The sequence below is a fragment of the Cynoglossus semilaevis genome, chromosome 2, assembly GCF_000523025.1.
Source record: "Cynoglossus semilaevis isolate Cse_v1.0 chromosome 2, Cse_v1.0, whole genome shotgun sequence".
NCBI lineage: Eukaryota > Metazoa > Chordata > Actinopteri > Pleuronectiformes > Cynoglossidae > Cynoglossus > Cynoglossus semilaevis.
Window position 1 is genome coordinate 15520748 of NC_024308.1, and position 20275 is coordinate 15541022.

The 20275-nt window shown below is 39.4% G+C and overlaps 2 protein-coding genes across 6 annotated transcripts in view; both read right to left on the reverse strand.

Annotated features, from left to right (window-relative positions):
• LOC103399985 (kinesin-like protein KIF1A) overlaps window positions 1-6389 on the reverse strand; it is a 45864-nt gene extending 39475 nt beyond the window's left edge. Inside the window, 3 exon segments of the mRNA XM_017040469.2 lie at window positions 1125-1490; window positions 5855-5898; window positions 6022-6389. The gene's annotated coding sequence lies outside the window, so the exon portion shown is untranslated.
• Window positions 6390-8011: 1622 nt separating this feature from the next.
• Window positions 8012-20230, reverse strand: LOC103399958 (tetratricopeptide repeat protein 39C-like). Of its 5 annotated transcripts, none has more exons than XM_017042647.2 (15): window positions 19854-20230; window positions 18575-19339; window positions 17717-17765; window positions 16627-16755; window positions 15790-15904; window positions 14526-14886; window positions 14097-14265; window positions 13784-13877; window positions 12872-12979; window positions 12670-12779; window positions 11116-11239; window positions 10909-11006; window positions 10721-10825; window positions 10587-10625; window positions 8012-9421 (listed from the first exon to the last, which is right to left on the reverse strand). In XM_017042647.2, the coding sequence occupies exons 2-15, from the start codon at window positions 18718-18720 to the stop codon at window positions 9332-9334; spliced, it is 1737 nt and encodes a 578-aa protein (XP_016898136.1). In that variant the 5' UTR covers window positions 18721-19339; window positions 19854-20230; the 3' UTR covers window positions 8012-9331. The 5 variants fall into 5 exon arrangements, with proteins under 5 accessions (XP_016898136.1, XP_008336836.1, XP_024921082.1 ...); XM_008338614.3 differs by lacking the exon at window positions 19854-20230 and having other exon boundaries at window positions 18575-18780; window positions 18941-19380; XM_025065314.1 differs by lacking the exons at window positions 16627-16755; window positions 17717-17765; window positions 18575-19339; window positions 19854-20230 and adding an exon at window positions 16015-16335.
• Window positions 20231-20275: the final 45 nt, after the last annotated feature.

The window sequence follows — 20275 nt, forward strand, 5'->3', positions numbered from 1 at the left end:
CTGCAAATCTTTGGCTCATACTTCAAACATCACAGCGAGAGACAGTGTAATCACTTAATGAACAGAAGAAATGTTCTTTGGTTTAATTGACACCGTGTTAGTATCTGATTAGGCATCAATATTAAAAAGCAGATGCTTTATTATCCCCATCGTCACTTTAGGGTGCAGTGTATTTGCTGTGTCACCCTAGCTGTCACCCTGTTTCCTGGTCTAACCTCACCCTCCTGTTCCTAAACGACTTCTTCAGAACAGTGACACAGTAACAAATCAACAACAAACGCAGAGACCGACCACAATATAAACCGCACACAGGCTGGGCTGTGGTTATTTAATAAAGACTCAACAAACTGGATGTCATTATCAAATCATGTACAACGAATGTTGACGATGATGAAAACCTAATGGGAAATTCTGGATTATTTAAAACCAATTTAAAGTAAATTATAATCTTTAATTGTAAATATTGGTCATAAAAATACCATTTATTTAACAGTTTTCTTACTGAGAAAGTCAAGGCCCAGAATTTGTACCACCAGTCATTAGATGATGCAGCTCAGACAGGAGGCCACCATTTTCCTATTGATAATCTGAAAATAATGTATTTTCAAAACCCACTTCCCTGTATAAAGGAAGAAATACATTTCACCCATTTTTCTTCTTCTTTTTTAAATATATTAGCGTACAAATATTGTGTATTTCAATCTCTAGGGCATGACATCACTATCACCACACGTTCACGCAGACTCATGGTCTACATAATTATTTTACAGATAACACACAAATATAGGGGAACAGTACACACACCATGTCATTTTTATTCGATTACGATAAAAGACGTCTTCATTAACGACTATTCTTTCACCTCAGTGTGCGTAGTGACTCTATATTCGACGCTTCTGTTGTTGTTGTTATGTAATAAAATGTAACCTAGATAAAAGAGAGACGATGTAGTGTGCACGACGTATAAGTTTGACGTCATTACTCCATTCCCGCTCCACAGTGCCAGTCTCTTAAGCGGCCGCACCCAGTGCCCATCTCCTCCCAGGAGATTAGACGCGGAGTAAATAAGAGACATTGCCTTTAAAACGACATTGACAGTGTTGGACAATGAAAGGAAAACGAACCTATGCAGAACCAGTAACGTCCTCCTCTGGTTTTTTTAACCGCCCAGCTTCCGAACCTCTTCCACCTGATCCCAGACTCCGCTCCTCAAACTGATGCTCCGGCGTCTGGTGTCAGCCTCTCCTCTCCGGGGGCTGAGAAGGAGGAGGCGGAGGTGTAACCGGCTGCGGCCCAACCCCTCCACTGGCCAGGCTCTGCCAGTGGAGAAAAGCGGTGAAATGGAGAAAAGGGAAACAAGGAGCTCTTCAATTCTTCGCCTTTCCCTTCGCACTCCGGTGCGGTCAAAATGGCTCTGTTGTCTATCTGTCTTCGGTAAGGATGCCCCTGTTGAACTGAGCCGGTGACATCATCAGTGAGGGAGGTAACAGCTTCAATGCAGTAGATGAGAATGAAAGAAAGGGGAGGAGAAAGAGGAGGAAGAACAGAGGGAGCAAAGGTAGTGCTTTAAGACCAGGGCCGTGCCCTAAATTAAAAATATATATTTATAAAATAGCATATTGGCCTGGTTTGACTTCTGTCATACATTTGTTTGGTCATTTAAACGTTCTAGAACACGTATAGTACACACCGAACACGAAATAAATCAATTTCCTCATTTTGAAAGTTAAAGTTAACATTACATTTTAAGCGTATTAAAAAAAAAAAACATGTTTTCCTCGACAAGTTCGAGTTATACATTTTGAATAGAATCACTAAAGTAGTGAATAAAAACAGACCACATAGTCAATGTCATGAACCACTACATTCAATAACAACGTAGTGTTCAAAACGTAATGAATAAAGTTATATATAATATATATGTATGTCATATAAATGACGTAAACAAACGTTCCTTATCCTAATGAGTTCTGTACCCCGAAATGTTAATGGTCTATAAACCTAGTAGAGCTCTGTGATCTACTCACTCTAAGGCTGATTAGTGGAGCACAGAGTTCAAAGCAAACATGGTGAAGTGGCATTTAGCACTTATGCTACACACAAGTGAAACAAACTACCACCCCAACTGAAATCAGCTGCAAAGTCCCTGTTAAAAATCTTTGGTTTTTATTTTCCCATTTTTCAATGGCATTTTTATATAAAGTACATTACGTTTGCCTTTAAATAACGCTGCCTCGACCTTACTGTGCCTCTGTCTGTAACGTAATAAAAAGGAAATTTTAATTGGCTATTTCCGTTATCCCTCGTTTCAAGAGACGATAAAGAAAAGTGGCGGAAACGGCGGAAAGAACGACAAGGTGTAAAACGTCTCTCCCTAATGAGATGTTGGTCCAGTATGTCGAGAGCCATTGAGCTGATTAACGCGAGGAGAGCGGGTTTAACAATGTCAATGTGACCTTGTGAAGGTGACTGGTGCCACACCACTGGAACAGTGATGAACAGTAATGGTTTAATGGCTGCCAATCGATAGATTTCCTTTTCTCCGCCATCCATCTCAATGCTGCATAGTAAAGCAGTGGCAAACACGAAGCAACGCCACCAGCTAAGTAATGTCGAAGGGATCAAAACTGACAATACATTCAGATAAAGATGGACTTATTCTATTGGTTTTAAGTGCAGTCCAGTTTTTGCTAAGCTAATTTGTCTCATTTAAACCCTGTTTTGTGGCCTTCGTATCACAAATTAATTCCATCTAAACCATTTCTTGTGAGACGTTGTTGTTTGTGTTTTACTTGAAGACTTAAACATAGTACAAATCTCTTTTCCAGTTTTAAAAAAATCTATAAACTGTTTCTTACCTTTGCTAGCAGTTTCATAATTTTATCTTAGCAATTTGGACAATTTCTCATATTTTACCCACTGAAAAAGAGACATTGATCTCAAATACGTTACTATGTATATACCTCTCTAAAGAGGGAGTGCATGAAAGATCATCATTTAAGGGAGGAGTGTCAAAGATACGGCCCGAGGACCAAAACTGGCCCGTGTGGGGGTTCAATATGGCCCGCTTGCATGTTAGTGATGTTTTGTCAAATATTTCATTAAATATCTATAATTTCTAATATATTTTTACTTGTTTGCATCAAAACAAAGGGGAAAATATTATTTATTGATTATGTTATGGTTGTCCTGGTCCGGCCCACCTGACATCTGTATGTGGCACCTGAACCAAAATGAGTTTGACACCCCTGATTTAGGGTGATTGGGATTGGTACTTCATTATGACATAGTATGGATTGTGTTAATGGCGTTAGCTGTTAATGTGCTAATAGTATATTAGTGGACTTGTTGGGCCACATTTGGCCCCCAGGCCTTGAGTTTGACACATGTGCTTTAAAATAACCCAAGGAATCATTTTGAATGATTGTTATTTTGTGAGCGTATCCTGCGTACTTTGGCTTCAATAAAGGTTAGGGCTTTTTTTAACGGTGGCATTTTGAGCTTTTGAAACAAAAAAAAAAATCACTGATATATTTACTTGACTTTTAGCTAGTGTACCTCCTTAGCAGTCTTTTTTTATGTGACATTTTACAGTTGTATTTGGCTCAAACTTTTGGCTACTTTCAACTTTTCTTGTTGTATGTTTGGCTGTTTCTCACCTTTAGTTATATCTGTACTTTTCCTAACAAGGATGCTAACACCTCACATATTCTTAAATGTATAAATATACCTGTATGAGCCGAAATAGCAAATTTATATTTATATTTGAAATAGCACTGGCTAAAAGGAAGATGAGTAATTGTGGATTTAAAAGTATTTTTGGAGAGTATACTGACCCCTTAGACCCTTGGACCCTGGTCTGTGACACGCTAGCTTACGTGGACCCTGGTCTGTGACACGCTAGCTTTAGCTGCTGCAACAGTCTATGATACTGAATAGGAACTCTATGTGTTGTAGTAGGATACTCTGACTAATCACGTTTCCACTGGAGTGAAACACAATTCAATTGTTTTGTGACCTTGCTCTCTCTCTCTCTCTCTCTCTCTCTCTCTTCCCTTCTTATATGGACAGTATTGATTGATGTGCCCCATCTCTCTCAGGCCCTTGCTGTCTCCCTCATGTCTGTCTCATGGCTGCTCCTTTATCTAATTAATTGTAATTACATTTTCGAGGTCTAATCCATGCTCAGTCTACTTATGCTTCAGAAAAATATGAGCAAGTGAGAATCCCCCCCAAAATTAAAACCGAACAATGACCCCGCTAAAACACCACAAACGGTGTCGCATCATTCCCTCCTTTTTTACGCGCTGAAGAGAAACAGAACAACAAGGCTAAGGCTCCGTTCTGAAAAGCAGGCACAACAGGAAATGCCTTTAGATTATTTAGGAGGACTAGCGTTCCCTACAGGAGATGGAGAGACGCCGTGGTATTGTTTCTGCTCAGTCTTCCAACTCTGCTCAGCCCTGTCTAAATTCAGTCACACAGAAGCTTGAATAATTTAGTACCAGAGCGAGCCGCTGCCCTGAGCTCAGAGTGACACACATGTTTTCTTAACGAGATTCTAGCTGTGTTTTCGTCAAAACGTGTGGAGATAAATAAGCACATCCACCACGAAGGACACCGAGACAATAACGCCATGAAGTAAATTATAAATGTAAAGATAACTCACGGTATGTTTTGATGTTACTATTTGTTTCAGAGTGATTAACTCCGTGCAATGAGGAGGAGAAACGTAAGGAATCCTACTGGGAGCTAACAGTAGGTGGCAGCACTGCAAGTCAGGCAGTACAAAGCATCAGGTAAAGACTAAGGAGGACATGAGGCAAAAAGTGTAAACACAATTAGCTTAGCCTGGCCTTAGTGGAGACCAACTACATTCATCTCAAAAATAAAACTTTTTTCAGGTGTAATGTCTTTAAACATTTAGAATGTGTTGTCATTTAACTGTTGCTAATGCCGATAAGTGAGACAGTCCTAATGAGAAACTGAGAAATATTTTCCCTTCTGCCATCGTCACAGCAGGTGGACGTCAGTTGTCACTCAGTCTGTCCACCACAGCTCCCAGCAGGCCATTAGGAGTTTCCCCATTTACAGTACTGACCAGTTCACTCATGCTATTGCTAAAGCCGTTAGCCAACAAGTGGGGATGTCTGATATTAGCTTTTTGGCGATATGCCAAATTTTGGATTTCAACCAATACATTTAGCCATTTTTCCCCAAAATTATTTTCAGGTCACATCACATAACTCTTGTTGTGGTATTAACACCCCTACTTTTTATTGTGAAGCCCCACTAATGGCATTCCACAAATTAGCATCGTCTGTACAAAATACAATTTTAAAGCGGTTCCAGCATGTCTGGCGAATTATTGGGTTTTCACTATCGGAGGAAAAAACGATAACGATTCTTTACAATATTACTATTAGTGGTTCCATAGAATAGCGGTTAGCAAGCCTGCCTCGGAAGCAGAGAGTCCTGGGTTTGATTCCCCGAGGAACCACATGCTTGATAATGTTAATCTTCTTCTCCAAGTCGCTTTGGATAATAGCGTCTGCTAAATGCATAAAAATGTAAATATCACATAATTACACTAATATCTCTACCAATAAGGTCTCACCATGGGTTCCTTTTGGACTAAAGCTGAGATGGCCACCACCTTTATCATCGAATCAATGTTCCTAGGCACATGTGGGATTAGAGGTTTCTTTAGTGATGCTTTTCCATTGATTAAATCATTTTTTACAGATTTGTTTTAAAGGGCGGCTTAGGAGCAAGAATCAATTCTAGCGTGTCTGAAAAAAACCTCAGGCACACACGGAGAACCATAATGAAACAAAAAAAAAACATTACTTACCACCAGGAACGGAACTGGTCTCCTTGGTGGATAAACAGTAACTACTGTAGAAAGAAAGGCTTTTTAAGGTTTGTTTGTTGTAAAAAGACAAGGAAAATGCAGACACCTGGGGACAGTTAGGTAATCATCACACCTCAGGGTGAGACGCAGGACAACCTGTTATGTACCTCATAGATACTCCAGGTTGACGGACTCAGATGTAGGAAACATGGCACGTGAGCAAGGAGGAACGAGGTTTGTTAATCAGTGCGGTACAGTTCTTCCAGGTAGGGGACGTCAGGGAGCTGTGGCGAATGGCGGATCCCAGAAGCAGCTTCAGTCAAATTGATTACCGGTAAATGCAGTATTTACAAACAGCAGTGGGTGGTGAATCTTCATTGACGGTCTCCAAAAGGTGCTGACAAGGAAGCAAAAATGAGAACTACTAACATAGCAAAGCACCTTGCCAGACCTTTCTCTATGAGTCACTATGTACCGCATGGCACTGACGCCCTGTGGAGCTTGAGCTTATATCACCCTCTGTTGATTGGGAGGAACCACCTGCAGGTGCGCAGCTCATCAGCGTAGTACTCACAGCACAGCTGTGAAGGAGGAGCACCCGGCACCATTCACACCAAAATGTAGGAAACCCACCACAACTAAAATGTTGTCAAAACTTAAATAAGTAAAATAACTATACTACAGGGGGTCAGTTTGACTCTTGTTGTCTAAATAATCCAACTGAAATGAGGATTGTTACTACTGATATACTGAACTACGATACTTGGCTAACTTGGCTAAATAAGTCTAGCATCGAATGCTAGTCATATTTAACCCTTGTGTTGTCCTTTGGGTCTAGCTGATAATATGCCTTTGTGTGTGTGTTAGCAAGCGTGCGTGTCCGGGCTCCTAACTTTCCCTCATACCCTGATTCTGGGGCAAGATGGAAACACATTGCAAGGGGCACATTGCACATTGCACATATGCTGGGAGTGTACAAAACGCGAAGGACAACGGTACGGTTAACTTAGCTTTGCTATGTCTGATCCTGCATTTCTCTCTAGAGTAAAAGTATCAAAAAGAAATTAGCCAAACAACACCGACACCTTTTGCATTGCTGAGGAATAGTTTATTGTAGCGCTCGGTTAAACACATTGCGACAACATTATTGGCTTAGGTCTGACGACGGGAGGAAAAAGGCAAGACAGAAAAAACGAACAAAACAAAACAAAGTTTAAGTGACAAAGCATTTGGTAAAGCACGTTAAGCTACATCTTTACTGACATTTCACGGTACACCACTAGCATAGTGGTCACTTCAACAGTTTTTACCACAGTCTTCTCAACAGCCACAGGGAATGACTTGCTTTGGATGGACAGGCTTAGTGGCAGAAAAACAAAACACGCCCTTTGACGCTAAATTGAAATACACATAAATATATTTTTATATATATATATATATATATTAAAGACCCTTTAAATAATAATGCCCAATGATTATTTTGCTGAAATGAAGACAATACAGCACAGAAGTTGAAGCCAGCTCGTAGAATTTGCAGGTAAAATTCAAAAAACCAACCTTAGTGTCATGTTATGATGGAATATCACTATTAAAAAGTTTTCTCGATTACAACACTATCAAAGTAACAAATTACAAACATGACGAGTGTTAGCCTGACATGGAGCAGCACCGTTTAATGCTAGAGTCACAGTACTGAGAGTATAGCTTCATGAGAGTACCTTGATATGTTGCATTTGCACAGGACATAAGGGAACGGACTTCAACAGTCGTGAAGCCTCTGTGACCCTGCCCAACACTGTATTGCACAATACCTGGTATTATCAGTTATTAACATCATTATGGCAATGTGACGTGTGAGAATTCTCACTTACAACAAACCTTTAAAGTATCTACGACCCTAAGTAAAAGAGACCTAGTACTTAAGTAGAATAATAACGCTCTTGGGTGATGACTACTAAAGTTTAAAGTATTTCGCGAATCAACTCAATACCTGTAAGATATGCTTATGTTTCTGTTTTTGCAATTTCACAAGCGGACTAAGAGAGTTTTTTTGAGAAGCACTACTGATGTCACGTTCCAGTAAGTCAAACATATAAAAGTCAAATATTTATATCTGACAAATTTTCCCCATTACTATACCGTGGTAATTAACACAAAGGCAGATTTTTTCTTATATTTTTATTTGTGCAAAATGTTAAAATGCCTGTTTTAAGGAATTGTGTAAAACACTCCAGACACTACATTATCAATAAATAAATAGTTTCGTGCTCTGTTATTGAATATACATAGTGATGTTCTAACTAAAATCTCCCAAATATTCAATGAAATAATTGGGAAAGTTTTGTAGATGTGGGTGCTAATACACCTAAATTACCAGTTAGAGAGAAACCATTAAAAATAAACCTGTTGGTCTTCTTGTATCAGGTAAAGCATTGTTTCCCAAAGACTGGGTCGCGACCCTCAGGTGGATCGTAAGGGATTCTTTTTTGTGGGCCGTCTCGCATCATGTTCCCCAGGAGTTTACAAATAATGTCTATTGACTTGGGTCGCGAAGGTTTGGGACTTAAAATATTGGTACCCAGAAAAAGTTTGGGAAACACTGAGGTAAAGTATTCCCATCAAATTTAATGGGAATTACGTTCAGGAGTATATGAGAGGAAAGGGTTAGGCTGGTTTAGCATAAGTCCAAAACGGAACTGCTACTAGCTAGGTACCCTTTCAAATGTGTGGTTTACATCTATACAGTTGTGAACAGGGGGCCCTCAACGTACTGTACATAAGTACCTACGTCACTCACCCATGCTAACAGTGTTAACATAATCTCAGACAGGCGTGGGCAAACGGGCTGTATGTGGGCCCCGGGCCGTAGTTTGTCCATGCCTGATCTAGGACATCAAAACACCAGAAGAGTCTGGAGCCACAATGAAGGGCAAAAAGCTCCCGACAAAAAAACAACACAAACGAAAGACAGTGAATGCAGCACAATCCAACGTACGGCGTACAACTGGCGAATGTAAACGTAAGCCATGTATAATACCACGTGACGACCAATTTGTCTGCCCGCCATATAATTCCTGTGCGAACTTTGACGAGCTTCAACACCGTACATCGGAAAAAGTTAAGATTTTCAAAATATATTTTCATGAGATGGCAACGTGACCATGAAACGCTGTAGGTTGAGGTTGTCGTAAACTGAGGACCCCCTGTATTTGGACAAATCGGTGACATACATGTGTAACAAGACAAGACGTTCCCTCACAGCCAATTCAATTTGTTTCCTGGTTTGAGCCGAGCCTGTAAACTATCTCTGGAACGACTGCGCAGAGACGTCTCCCGTTTGCCTGAAAACTAAAAAGACGAACAAGCATATTTCCACCAAATCCCTCCACAGTGACAAACACGGGAGCTCGTTCCCAGGCGTGTCAAACATTCCGATTGAAAGGCTTGACAACTGAGGTGTAGCTTCCTCCCACTGAGTCACTGAGGCACTACTTCTTTCAAGGAGGCCAGGGCTGAATGGATGCGGACATGAAGCCTGTTCTCAAAGTCATACCCTGTGAAATCCTCCTAAAACAATACCAAAAAAAAAAAAAAAAGACATTAAAGTTTGCACACGTGCAGTATCAATATCTATCAATCTGCTAATGACTGAGGTATCTTTTCTTTTTGATGTTGCTAGTTTAAGACTGAATTAATGCCTTGTAACGTAATATGTAACTAATTTGGATTAGACCGCGTCATTAGCATTTCATTAGAAATTTAATTAACCACCTCTGCGTACGAGCACACTGCACATCTCCCTGTAGGAGTCGAAATCACGGCCAAGTTTTCTTTCATGTTTTTTCGTAATATTTGTGATTCATTCAAAGCAAAGTAAATGAAAGCAGCCGTTTTACTGCAAAGCAACGCCCTCTGTACCTTTAAGAAGACCTACCTTGATCTGAACATGAAGTTTTTGTGTATTTTTTTAATATATTTTCAAAATTCATCAAGTGGGCCGAATTGAACTGCCTAGCGGGCCGATTTTGGCCCCCGGGCCGTATGTTTGACAGCCCTGATTTATATGGAACACAACCGTCGGGGTGTAGTACAACTGCACAACTGACTGAGCCACAGACACCCCACAATGGAAAATAACTAATCAAAATAAAGACTTTTTTCAATGTGTGTATTTCCTTCTTTGCTCCCACCCTGCAATTTCTTCATACCCCCTAAAGGGGGACCTAGTAGATGAGGTAAATGTGGTAAAGAGGTCACACTCAAATACAATTTTGTCTTGACATTAATATTTGATTTTTTTTAAAATTATTTTGGAATCCAGTTGTGGGCCAAATTAGACTGTTCGGTGGGCCACATTCGGCCCGCGAGCCACCAGTTGATAACTACTGCCCTGAATTGACCATGTGAATATAGGTTAATCTAACTCTGTGGAACTTCATCAACTGGTGACCTTCCTTCATTAATTGTGACCTTATATAGTAATAATAAATGTATCTTTCGTATTCCACTAAAAAAACATCTAAAAACACAAAACTGAACCAGTGTCCTTAAACTATTTGTAGTGCTAGAAATTTAATTTAAAAATTTAGTTTTTCACAGTTTCACAGGCAAATGTTCATTTTTAAATATAAAAAAAAAAATTTTTCATAAAAAATAGATTTTGAAAAGTACTTAATCTTAAGTAAATTATAAAACTAAAAAAGAAAAACAAAACAGCATATCAATATTTTACCTTGGCTTGAAGGAGTAAGGATCTTCCCTTTCCAACTGCCTGCATTGCAACCCAACAAATAAAGAGTTGGTTAAAAAGCATACACTCTTATCAGATATTAACAAAGAGTGTGTATAAAAAAAAAAAATACAGACCTCTGATTGTGCAAGTAGTATACATCCCAGTTCATAGACAGCATACGGCTGAACGTAGGAATTGATCTGCCGTCCATACTCATCTCGAGCAGCCAACTGGAACGACTGGACGTCAAACAGAGGAGCAACTTTTTAACAGTGTGGCATCTCACAGCAGCACCATGTCAATCAGGACGGCACACTGGTACCTGGAGAGCATCTCTCATGTTTCCAAGGCATTTATGAATAGCACCAAGAAGCAGATGTTTCAGTCCACGGCACAGAGAATCGTCTAATCTCTGTAACACTGACGACACAGGACAAAAGGGAAGACGTCGTCACGCACAGCGGATAACAAGGGGGAAAAAAAACAAACAACTAATTTGAATATGTAATAATACATCAGTCGTACACACCCTGATTCATAACCTGCAATTTAGATGACGAGCAGTTTGGAAGTGCCTTCCACAGATACAGCACCTCAATGACACCAAGGATGCACAGCTCTCTGGAAGCACAGATCTTCCTCAGTCTCTCAGCCTGGAAATATCAATGACATGGAGAATAGAAAATGGGTTTATAGGGTATATATTTTTTTATGTAATAATAATGAAATTAAAACTTAATAAAAAACACACTTGCTTATATAGAATGCTTAGATAGACAGACAGATAGATACTGTAGATCGACTGATACTATAGATCAGAGGTGTTAAACTCAAACCACCAGGGGGCCACATAAACAAAACAGTTCCCCTTGAAGGGCCGGTTGTAAATGGAAGACTATATACTGTAGATCAGGGGTCACCAACCCCTGGTTCGTGGACGAGTATCAGTCCATAGGTCATTTGGTAGCGGGCCGCAGTGGGACACAGTAAAAAAAAAAAATATTTAATTTTTTACTAATTTACTTCACTCAAAGAAAATCAAGACCATTTCATAACCATTTACTTTTTTTAATTTAACGATAATAGGTCATGGGTAACGGGTGGTACTGGCTGGGGGCCACATTTGGCCCCCGGGCCTTCCGTTTGACACATATTCTGTTGATTAGATAGATCGATCAATACTGTAGATAGATCGATCAATACTGTAGATAGATCGATCAATACTGTAGATAGATCGATCGATCAATACTGTAGATAGATCGATCGATACTGTAGATAGATCGATCAATACTGTAGATAGATCGATCGATCAATACTGTAGATAGATCGATCAATACTGTAGATAGATCGATCGATCAATCGATCGATCGATACTGTAGATAGAGAGGCTCCAGCAGCAGTACAGCACCAATACAACAAGAACAACATAAGAATATATTCAACACAATACAAACAACAGTAGCAGGACTTCATCGAAGAATAGAGAAAAACCTGAACACTGGTTATTAGTAAATAGTATTAGTATATAAGTAGATATTAGTAGTAAAGTAGTATTAGTAGTATTAGATGTAGGAGCAGTAGTAGTAGGTTATTAGATGACTATTGTTGTGTGTTGTGTTTATTATTGCCATATCCATTATTAAATGATATTAGGTTTGTGTACACTAAAATATACCCCGTTACCCCTATGGTATATAAATAGTGTGAATAGTTAAGTATATAATTAACTAAAGTTATATCGTTATATAGTTCCAGCAGATATAAGTGTATGAGGTGTATGGTATGAGGTGTATGGTGTATTACAACCAGATTTATACAAGCATTATTTCTAGTTACTGTACATTATATCAAATATTATAGACCTATGGATGTACGCATATATAACTAGATACTATACTATAAATTATATATAATTTCCTGTAGAAAATTAGAAGCTATAACATAACTGGGATGTTAAATTATATATAATAATAATAATGATAATATTGCTTTAAACTTCTAATTGTGCAACATTATTAAAATATATAAATGTATAAAAGAATGTTTAAATGCAGAAGATGCGGTCAAAGAAAAAAAACCCCACCCTTTTCACAGCGAACTGCTCGATCTGGTTGTTTTTCCTCTTGAAAAGCTTCTGCACATCTTTAAACACTCGATTCGCTCCATCCAGGTCACCGGAGGCTCCCTGACAAACTGGGGGAAAAAACGGCAGAAAGACTCAACACGACAAGGGTTTCAAAACAACACCAGGGTGGGAATATTTGATTAGTGCATGTCAGACTCACTGCCAGTCAAGTAGGCGTAATAGCACTGTGACCAGCAGGACTCATTCTTCAGCCTTTCAAACGACCGGTGCGCGTCTTCAAAATTCATCTCGATCATGCTACACCAACCTGTCGCAAACAACACCATGGAAACAGGTTTTACTGCAAGGTGGATATTCTGAGACCTAAACTGAAATTAACGTTTTATTTTCTTTTTGTTAAGTCGCCAGGCCAATAACAAAACCCACCCCCAAAAACACAATATATCTTCTAATTTATAATGGAAGTCGGTGATATCATAAAATGTGTAAACACTTGTTACAAAAAAAAAAACTGAATGAAGAATTTTATTGGCAGTTAAAAAAATATTTCATTCGAAGAATTAGGATTTTTTTTAAATTCCATATATTGATTTAAAGAAAAGTATTTTTCATTTTGATTTTCTCCCAATTACAAACAAAAGCCAGAGCAGCCTATGGTTGTTCTAATATCGTTTTGTAAAAACAAGTATAAGTACGAGGGTTTTTCATTTGTGTATTTGCCTAATTCTGGTAAATTGCTGTACCCACACCACAGTGAGGACACCAGAACTTTTTTAAATTAAATTTCATTTGAAAACACCATCTCCTGAGTGTCACATAAATGATTACTTTCCAGTATCTATGCAGATACTGGTACTGTTTTCGGTGCTCGCCACTTAGAAAGCGTTTTAAAAAAAGGGCAAAAACACAATGAGGAGAAAGAGGACAAGTCCTTAGCTTCCAATATGTAAGACATTTTATTTTTTTTAGTAATGGAAATGGTGAAAGTATGTGCTTATTTTGACAGGTAATTCAGTTATGTGCAGACCTACAGATTTATCAGGCCAAATATTGTGATCCAGATACTTTAGTATTGCATATATCGTACTTTTAACTACATAAGAAAACATACCGATCTCATAGAGGCACACATGCTGAATCTCTCTTTGGTCTGATGCGAGCTCCAGCGCATCGTAGAAACAGGCCAGGGCACTGTTGATATGGCACTGGAGACAGAGCACAGGACATGTCGAGGACACGTACTTTGCAAAGAGCTGCTAAAAAAAAGGCCTAACCTGCATTTTATTTTAGGGAACATTTTTTCAGATTTCAAGCAATACAACCATAAAGAACTGTTTTAAAATTCATGGATCTGACAAAGTTTACTACAGTGATGGGTACTTTTTTTTTTTTTTTTACCCCGTTACTCAGGTCGTGGTACTCACCTCGAGCCTCTGAACCCGTCCTTTAAAGAACATGAAGAGCGATGAGTTGGGGTACACCACTGACTTCCTCTGCAGAATCGCTTTGGCTTCGAGCAGCCCTTCATGTGTATCGGAGCCGTCTAAAGCAAAGAACGGCAACACCACCGTGTGGTACCACAAGAGGGCCAACCTGAGGACGGGAAAAACGCACTCGTCAAGAGGTATTTCGCGCATTTTGTGTTCATCCAATGGGAGCTGCCCTAGCCCCCAACTGACACCCCCGCAAATTGAAATACTATTGAGAACCTGATAACGTTTTTTTTTCTGTACAAACCACTGTATGAGGTGCTGCCACCTAGTGACTGGAGGCTTGTCCTCCGTCCTCCACCCCAGAGCTAACCAAATCCTCTGCTAACTGTAACAACGATGATACTAGCTGAGCCTACTCACGTAGCCAGTGGTGCCTTCATGTCCTTGCTTTCACTGGCATACATTAAGGAGGACAGACCCTGGAGTCGGTCGCCGGGAAAGCCCAGCAGATTGATGATCTTGAGCAGGTGCGGCGGCACCATGGAGATGCACAGATGAAAGAGGCCGTAGCCGAAGCTAACCGAGCCCTTGAGCCGATCCAGGGCCTCGGGGGTCACACCGTTGTCCACTGGTGAGTTGTGGTTGACGTTATCTGCAGACAGTGAGTCCTGGTTCACGGAGGACCGGCGCTGACAGGACTCCTGCAGCTGACTGATGTCACTGTGGCACTTGTTGTACATCTTCCAGGCTTTACGCAGGATCCAGCCTCCTTTGATGTAAGCTGTTCAGAAACATACAAAGAACAATTTCTTGAAGGCGAACGCAAGATTTCCCAAATGCCCTCCAATGTCTCCAGATGTGAATGTACACAAACAAAAATCATAATATTTTATTTTCAGAAGACTAAAAAAAACAACAATTAAACTTTTCTACAGTGTCTTGATTTTCCACCTGAATAGATAGATAAACGGATGGATAGATTGATAGATGGATGGATAGATGATGAATGGATGGATGGATGGATGATAGATAGATGGATGGATGGATGGATGGATAGAAAAGAACACCTGAAACAGTGGATTAAATGTGCGTTGTTACTATAAGACTTGCAGTATATGAATTATTACTACAGTATCCCCGACTATCTCTATGGTATCAAATTATAATACAAATATATATAAATATATACACATATATAAATATATGTATATATGCACACACCTATAAATATACAAATACATAAATACATATAATTATTAAACAATTTCAGCTGGATATAAAGACAAAGTGTATTACAACCAAATATTATACCAGAATATTACAATATACAGTATAATCTAGATAGATATATAGACACATGTCAGGAGAGGAGGAGGAATATCTGAATAGTGTGTACATATACATACAGTATATACATATACTGTATATATACATATGTACATATGTGTATATATATATATATATATATATAAATATATATACATATATACATACATATATATACACATATATATACACATATATATACACATATACACATGCACATATACACATGTATGTATGCACATGCATGTGATAGCAGGTATAGCACGGGTATACAGATTGTTATTATTGCAGTTATAGCTATGTGGACACAACTACACAAACTTCTTGTTTGTTTCAAGTAACTTAGCTTTTTGTTTACCCGAAAGTTCTTGTTTGACAAATGACAGCACGGCAAGGTAGACTTGGCAGTCGGCGACGATGATCTGCCTCTGAAGACGGTCGACCACGACAATGCCTGATCTCTGTGAATCCATCTGAAACACACACACGCACACAGTAAAGATTGACATTCAGTGAGCAGTTCATTCGCTTTCACCCTGCTCCTTTCTATCTATTCTCACAGAGAAGACATCTGGACCTGGACCTGCTTGACAGTGGTGATTATGATTCATACTCTTTACAGAACACATTTCATCTTCAGGCATGATCTCATCGCATCAGATTGACAATCTCCTAGAAGGTGCTGGCAGCCACCACTCAACAAGGTTTGCACAGCAAGACACTCTCGGTTCCCTGTAGAGCTGGAGCTCATGTCCCCCTCTGTTGATTGGAAGGAACCACATTCAGGTGCACAGCTCATCAGCACTGAAATCAGCACAGCTGTGAAAGAAGGGCACAGGCAGGCGCCTGAGCTCACACACACACACGCTCACACATACACACATAGACAACCAAAATGTACAAAACCCCCACACGGTGCTTTCAATGTTGTTTGTTGAAATAATAACCCCAATCTTTTCACCGGAATGGTCTTCTAGTACTGACTCACTTCTGGTTTGAAAATTGACCTCAGTTTTAAAGCAGACTGTTGACAACAGGTATTTGCTTCTCATCAGAACCTCCTCGTTCTAGCCTCAGTTTTAAAGCAGTATGTGCTTCTCATCAGAACCTCCTCGTTCTAGGAGAATTTAAAGGAGGTCACACATGCCCCTCAGAGAGAAAGGAAATATGTCTATTTAAATGTGTCTTTACTTACACTCTTCTTTATCTTGTTTTTGATTGTCTCTATCACTCCAGCGCTGTCACTCTCACACAGTTTTTCAGTGGTCCTCAAGTCGTCACAGGCTGTCTGCATCTTCTCCTCTTCAAATGTCATCATGGCGTTCTGCAAATTGTCCCAGCAAAGGTCTCTGAATACCACAGCCACAATATGTCACGTAGATAAAAATGCACTATCTATGAAACCTATAACATTACATTATATATTACATTACATATATAATAATATACAGATAGTTTGTTCAATGTTGTTGTTTTTGTTTATAACTTCCAATAAACAAATAAATATAAAGAAATACTTTAGTGTTCATTTTGGAGGTAAAAAAAAAAACTGATATTTTTTAATATTGCCCATCACTTTGATGATGATTCATTAATGCATTACTATTATCTAAAAATAAACTCAAGGCAGTGTTTTACAAGGCAGATCTATATTTAGGGTTAATCTACAAGAGTCTTTTAATCAAAAAATATTGAAAAAAATGATTCCAAGAACAGCTGTGTGGGAGGCAATAAAAATGACAAAAAAACGGTATGCAAACTATTACAGGACCAGGCAGCAAACAGTCACAAACACAATGGAGTGACTTTTAATATTGTATTGTTTAGTATTGTGATTTCACTTTGGCTCCCTGTGTAATGTGTATAATATAATTATATATATAATATATAATTTGCTGCACTTATAATATATATAATATATAATTTGCTGCACTGCTTCGTTAATACCCGTGTATCAATAAATGTCTGTGGACATAATGTCAACACTCCCACTGCCTTCAGGACTCTTTAGCAATTGGGGACAATGAATGATTCATATGGTGTTTGAGTGATGGATGGAAAAACAGAGAGGATGTCAGATGGGCAGCCTGTATGGCATCTTGTATTATTTCATGTCCTAATGCTGTGCTGTTTTCTGTAGACCAGGAGAGAATTATTTGTGATTTCCCCATCACAGCACCACCTAGAGATCAAATCTCAAATCAAATCTAATACCGTACACATTGGTTTACTGAGACGTAACAGTTTCATCTGGAATTTCATTCGTCAGCTGAGGAGAAACTCACCAGAAAACTAACAAAACTGGCCCCAAAGCTCATAAGTGGACTCTGACTCCTGTAGAGAACGAGACAGATGTTTCAATGTGTTTTGAGTAAAAAAGCAATCAAATAGTAGCACGTTTTCCTCACATATGAATAATGCGCAAAACAGCAGTCTAGCTAAAATACTCCAAATTAATTTTTTTTAGTTTTATTATAATGTGCAACTAACACCTTAAGCCACACACAACAGTGTTTCTTTTTCCAAAAAAAAAAAAAAAAAAAATCATAGAAAATATTCACTAGCAATTCACACTACACGGACTAAAAACATTTTCTCGTTGTGACTTGTGTGAACTTATAATTTCTAATCATTTAAAGCTAAAAGCACATTTGGTTCCTCCCTTTAAGGTAATACATGCGGCTCATTAAAGTCATAGCTTAGCCTTCCTTCTACAGCAACAGCATATATAGTACAGTTAGCTTCTAGCCTGGGGTCTTGTCAACACTATACGGTAAAAAATAACTAGGAGTTTATTAACTTCAAACTAGCATAGCTATTCATATCATGGAATTAAATTAAAACATTATTTTTTCAATATTAACCTGTCATTCCATCTGCTCTCAATGAAACGAGCAGCTGTACACATGAACAGTACTGTAAATACTGTTTCCGGTTGTAGTTTCAATAATAAGACTTTACACCTTTTGCTTTAAAGACACAGCCTTTAACTCACTGCTAAGTAGCAACAACATGTATTCAAGCAACACAACACAACGATAGTACTGTTTTAGTCACTGCCAGTGTAGTTGAAGACTTTACAGGTTCGTCCTCGGAGACATACAGACTCTTCGACATTGATAAGAGAATGACGACATATTCACCTGTATCTCCTGAAAAGCTCGTCGCTTTCCTTAAAGCCGTTGTTGAGCAGCATGTTAATGCCTTGCAGAGCCATCTCGGCATCGTCTATTCGCTCTGCCTTCTCCTCTACGTGCTGCTGCTGCCTCTGCTGCTCGGGACCCGCCATTGTTTAGAATGCAGGGTCGACCCAAAGCGATGGAGAACACACTGTGATCCTGGTGTTAATCTGAAACAAACCCGCATTGGTTTACTTCCACTGAGAGACCAGAGGGTTTGGAACAGAGACGCGTCTCTGCTCGGCAATAAAAAACATAAAAAATAAAAAATAAAAATAATTAAATAATGTCCAAGATGTGGAGTTGTGCAGACTCCCAGCGTCTCTGCACCTGCAAGGGAGAGGCCACCGACAGCCAGGCTCCGTTACTTGCACTCAGCTCTGCACTTGATGCAGAGATGCAAAGGTCTGAGCGGCCAGCGACACACCAAATCACAGATGAGGAAACCAGCCATCCGTCGCGACGCAGCATCCAGGGCATTACATAATGTAATAAGGAGGATCCGGGCTGCTGTGTGCTGCTGCTGTTCCTTCAGTAACACCACGTACAGTAAACCGCGTCGTGACGTACCGCGCATCACTGGGAGGATGGGGAGAAGAAGAAGAAGAAGAAGCCCGCAGTTAAAACCAAGCTGCATCCTGTATCAGTCCGCAACCCTCAGACATCCTCTCCTCCACACCCACTATATGGAATACTGGAGGCAGTCTTTACCCAGGACTTCCTCTCCACCTTAAAATGAGCGCATAATGCAAAGTGAGCAGACCAGGGGAACCAGGTAAGTGCTTCCAATTAATAGGTACATGTCATGGACGGCTATTTTTTTCCCTAACAAACTTATTTTTATTGGTCAAATTAGAAACCGACGCGTTATTATCTCCAAAAATGACACAAAGTAAAGCAGAAAGGTTACTCTGAGGAACATCCTGTTCCGTCCATGTTCTTCAGTTAGCAGGCTAACGGATAAACAGCACGGTACCGGTATCAGGTTAAAACAAAAGAAAACAAAGCAAAAAATATCTATCAGAAACACGAACTTTTTCATTACAGACAGGTGTTTCACCTTCACATAAAAATTAAAAGATGAAAATAACTTCAACTGAGAAAGAAATGTCCTTTCCCACCCCATGACTCTCGTCTCCTTGTCTTATATTATTATTACTACTGAAAAGAAAATTCAAAAGAATTAGCCAACATTTAAATCGAAAAAAGGTGTTATTAACATTCAATAAACGACAACACTCACGACTACTGCCAGCAGGTGGAGCTATCAAAGGAGCCGGTGAAAGCATCAGCAGACTAAACAGTGAACTGGGACTTTGCTGCCCTCTACTGGCTGAATGCAGTTACTCTGATGCACTCACGATAAAGACGAAGAAAGCTTGGTCTAAAACACACATCACTCGGGGACGAAGTGGGAGTTTTGTCAACAAAACACAAACCACCGTCCTGTGTCATGGTGTTGCTTCAAGTACGCACACAAACGCACCCCTAGACGTCAGTGCAGTGAGTTGTCAACCGGTGAGCTGAGGAACAGAGGCTACGTTTTAGAAGAGGAAACGCAGATTTGTGCTAAAAAGATAAACTTATCTTCTCAAACACTTCACTACTTGTATCCTATTTTTATGTGAGTTATTGTAAATTTTAGCCACAAACCTCCGACACTCA

Bases quoted from the DNA above. Each gene is read 5' to 3' on its own strand.
- LOC103399958 (XM_017042647.2), bottom strand. From the start codon at position 18,720: ATGGCGGGTCCCGAGCAGCAGAGGCAGCAGCAGCACGTAGAGGAGAAG. The intron at 12,980-13,783 runs GTATGTTTTCTT...TGTTTGCGACAG, and splicing joins TGTGTGCCTCTATGAGATCG to GTTGGTGTAGCATGATCGAG. The intron at 12,780-12,871 runs GTGAGTCTGACA...TTTTTCCCCCAG, and splicing joins TTACGCCTACTTGACTGGCA to TTTGTCAGGGAGCCTCCGGT.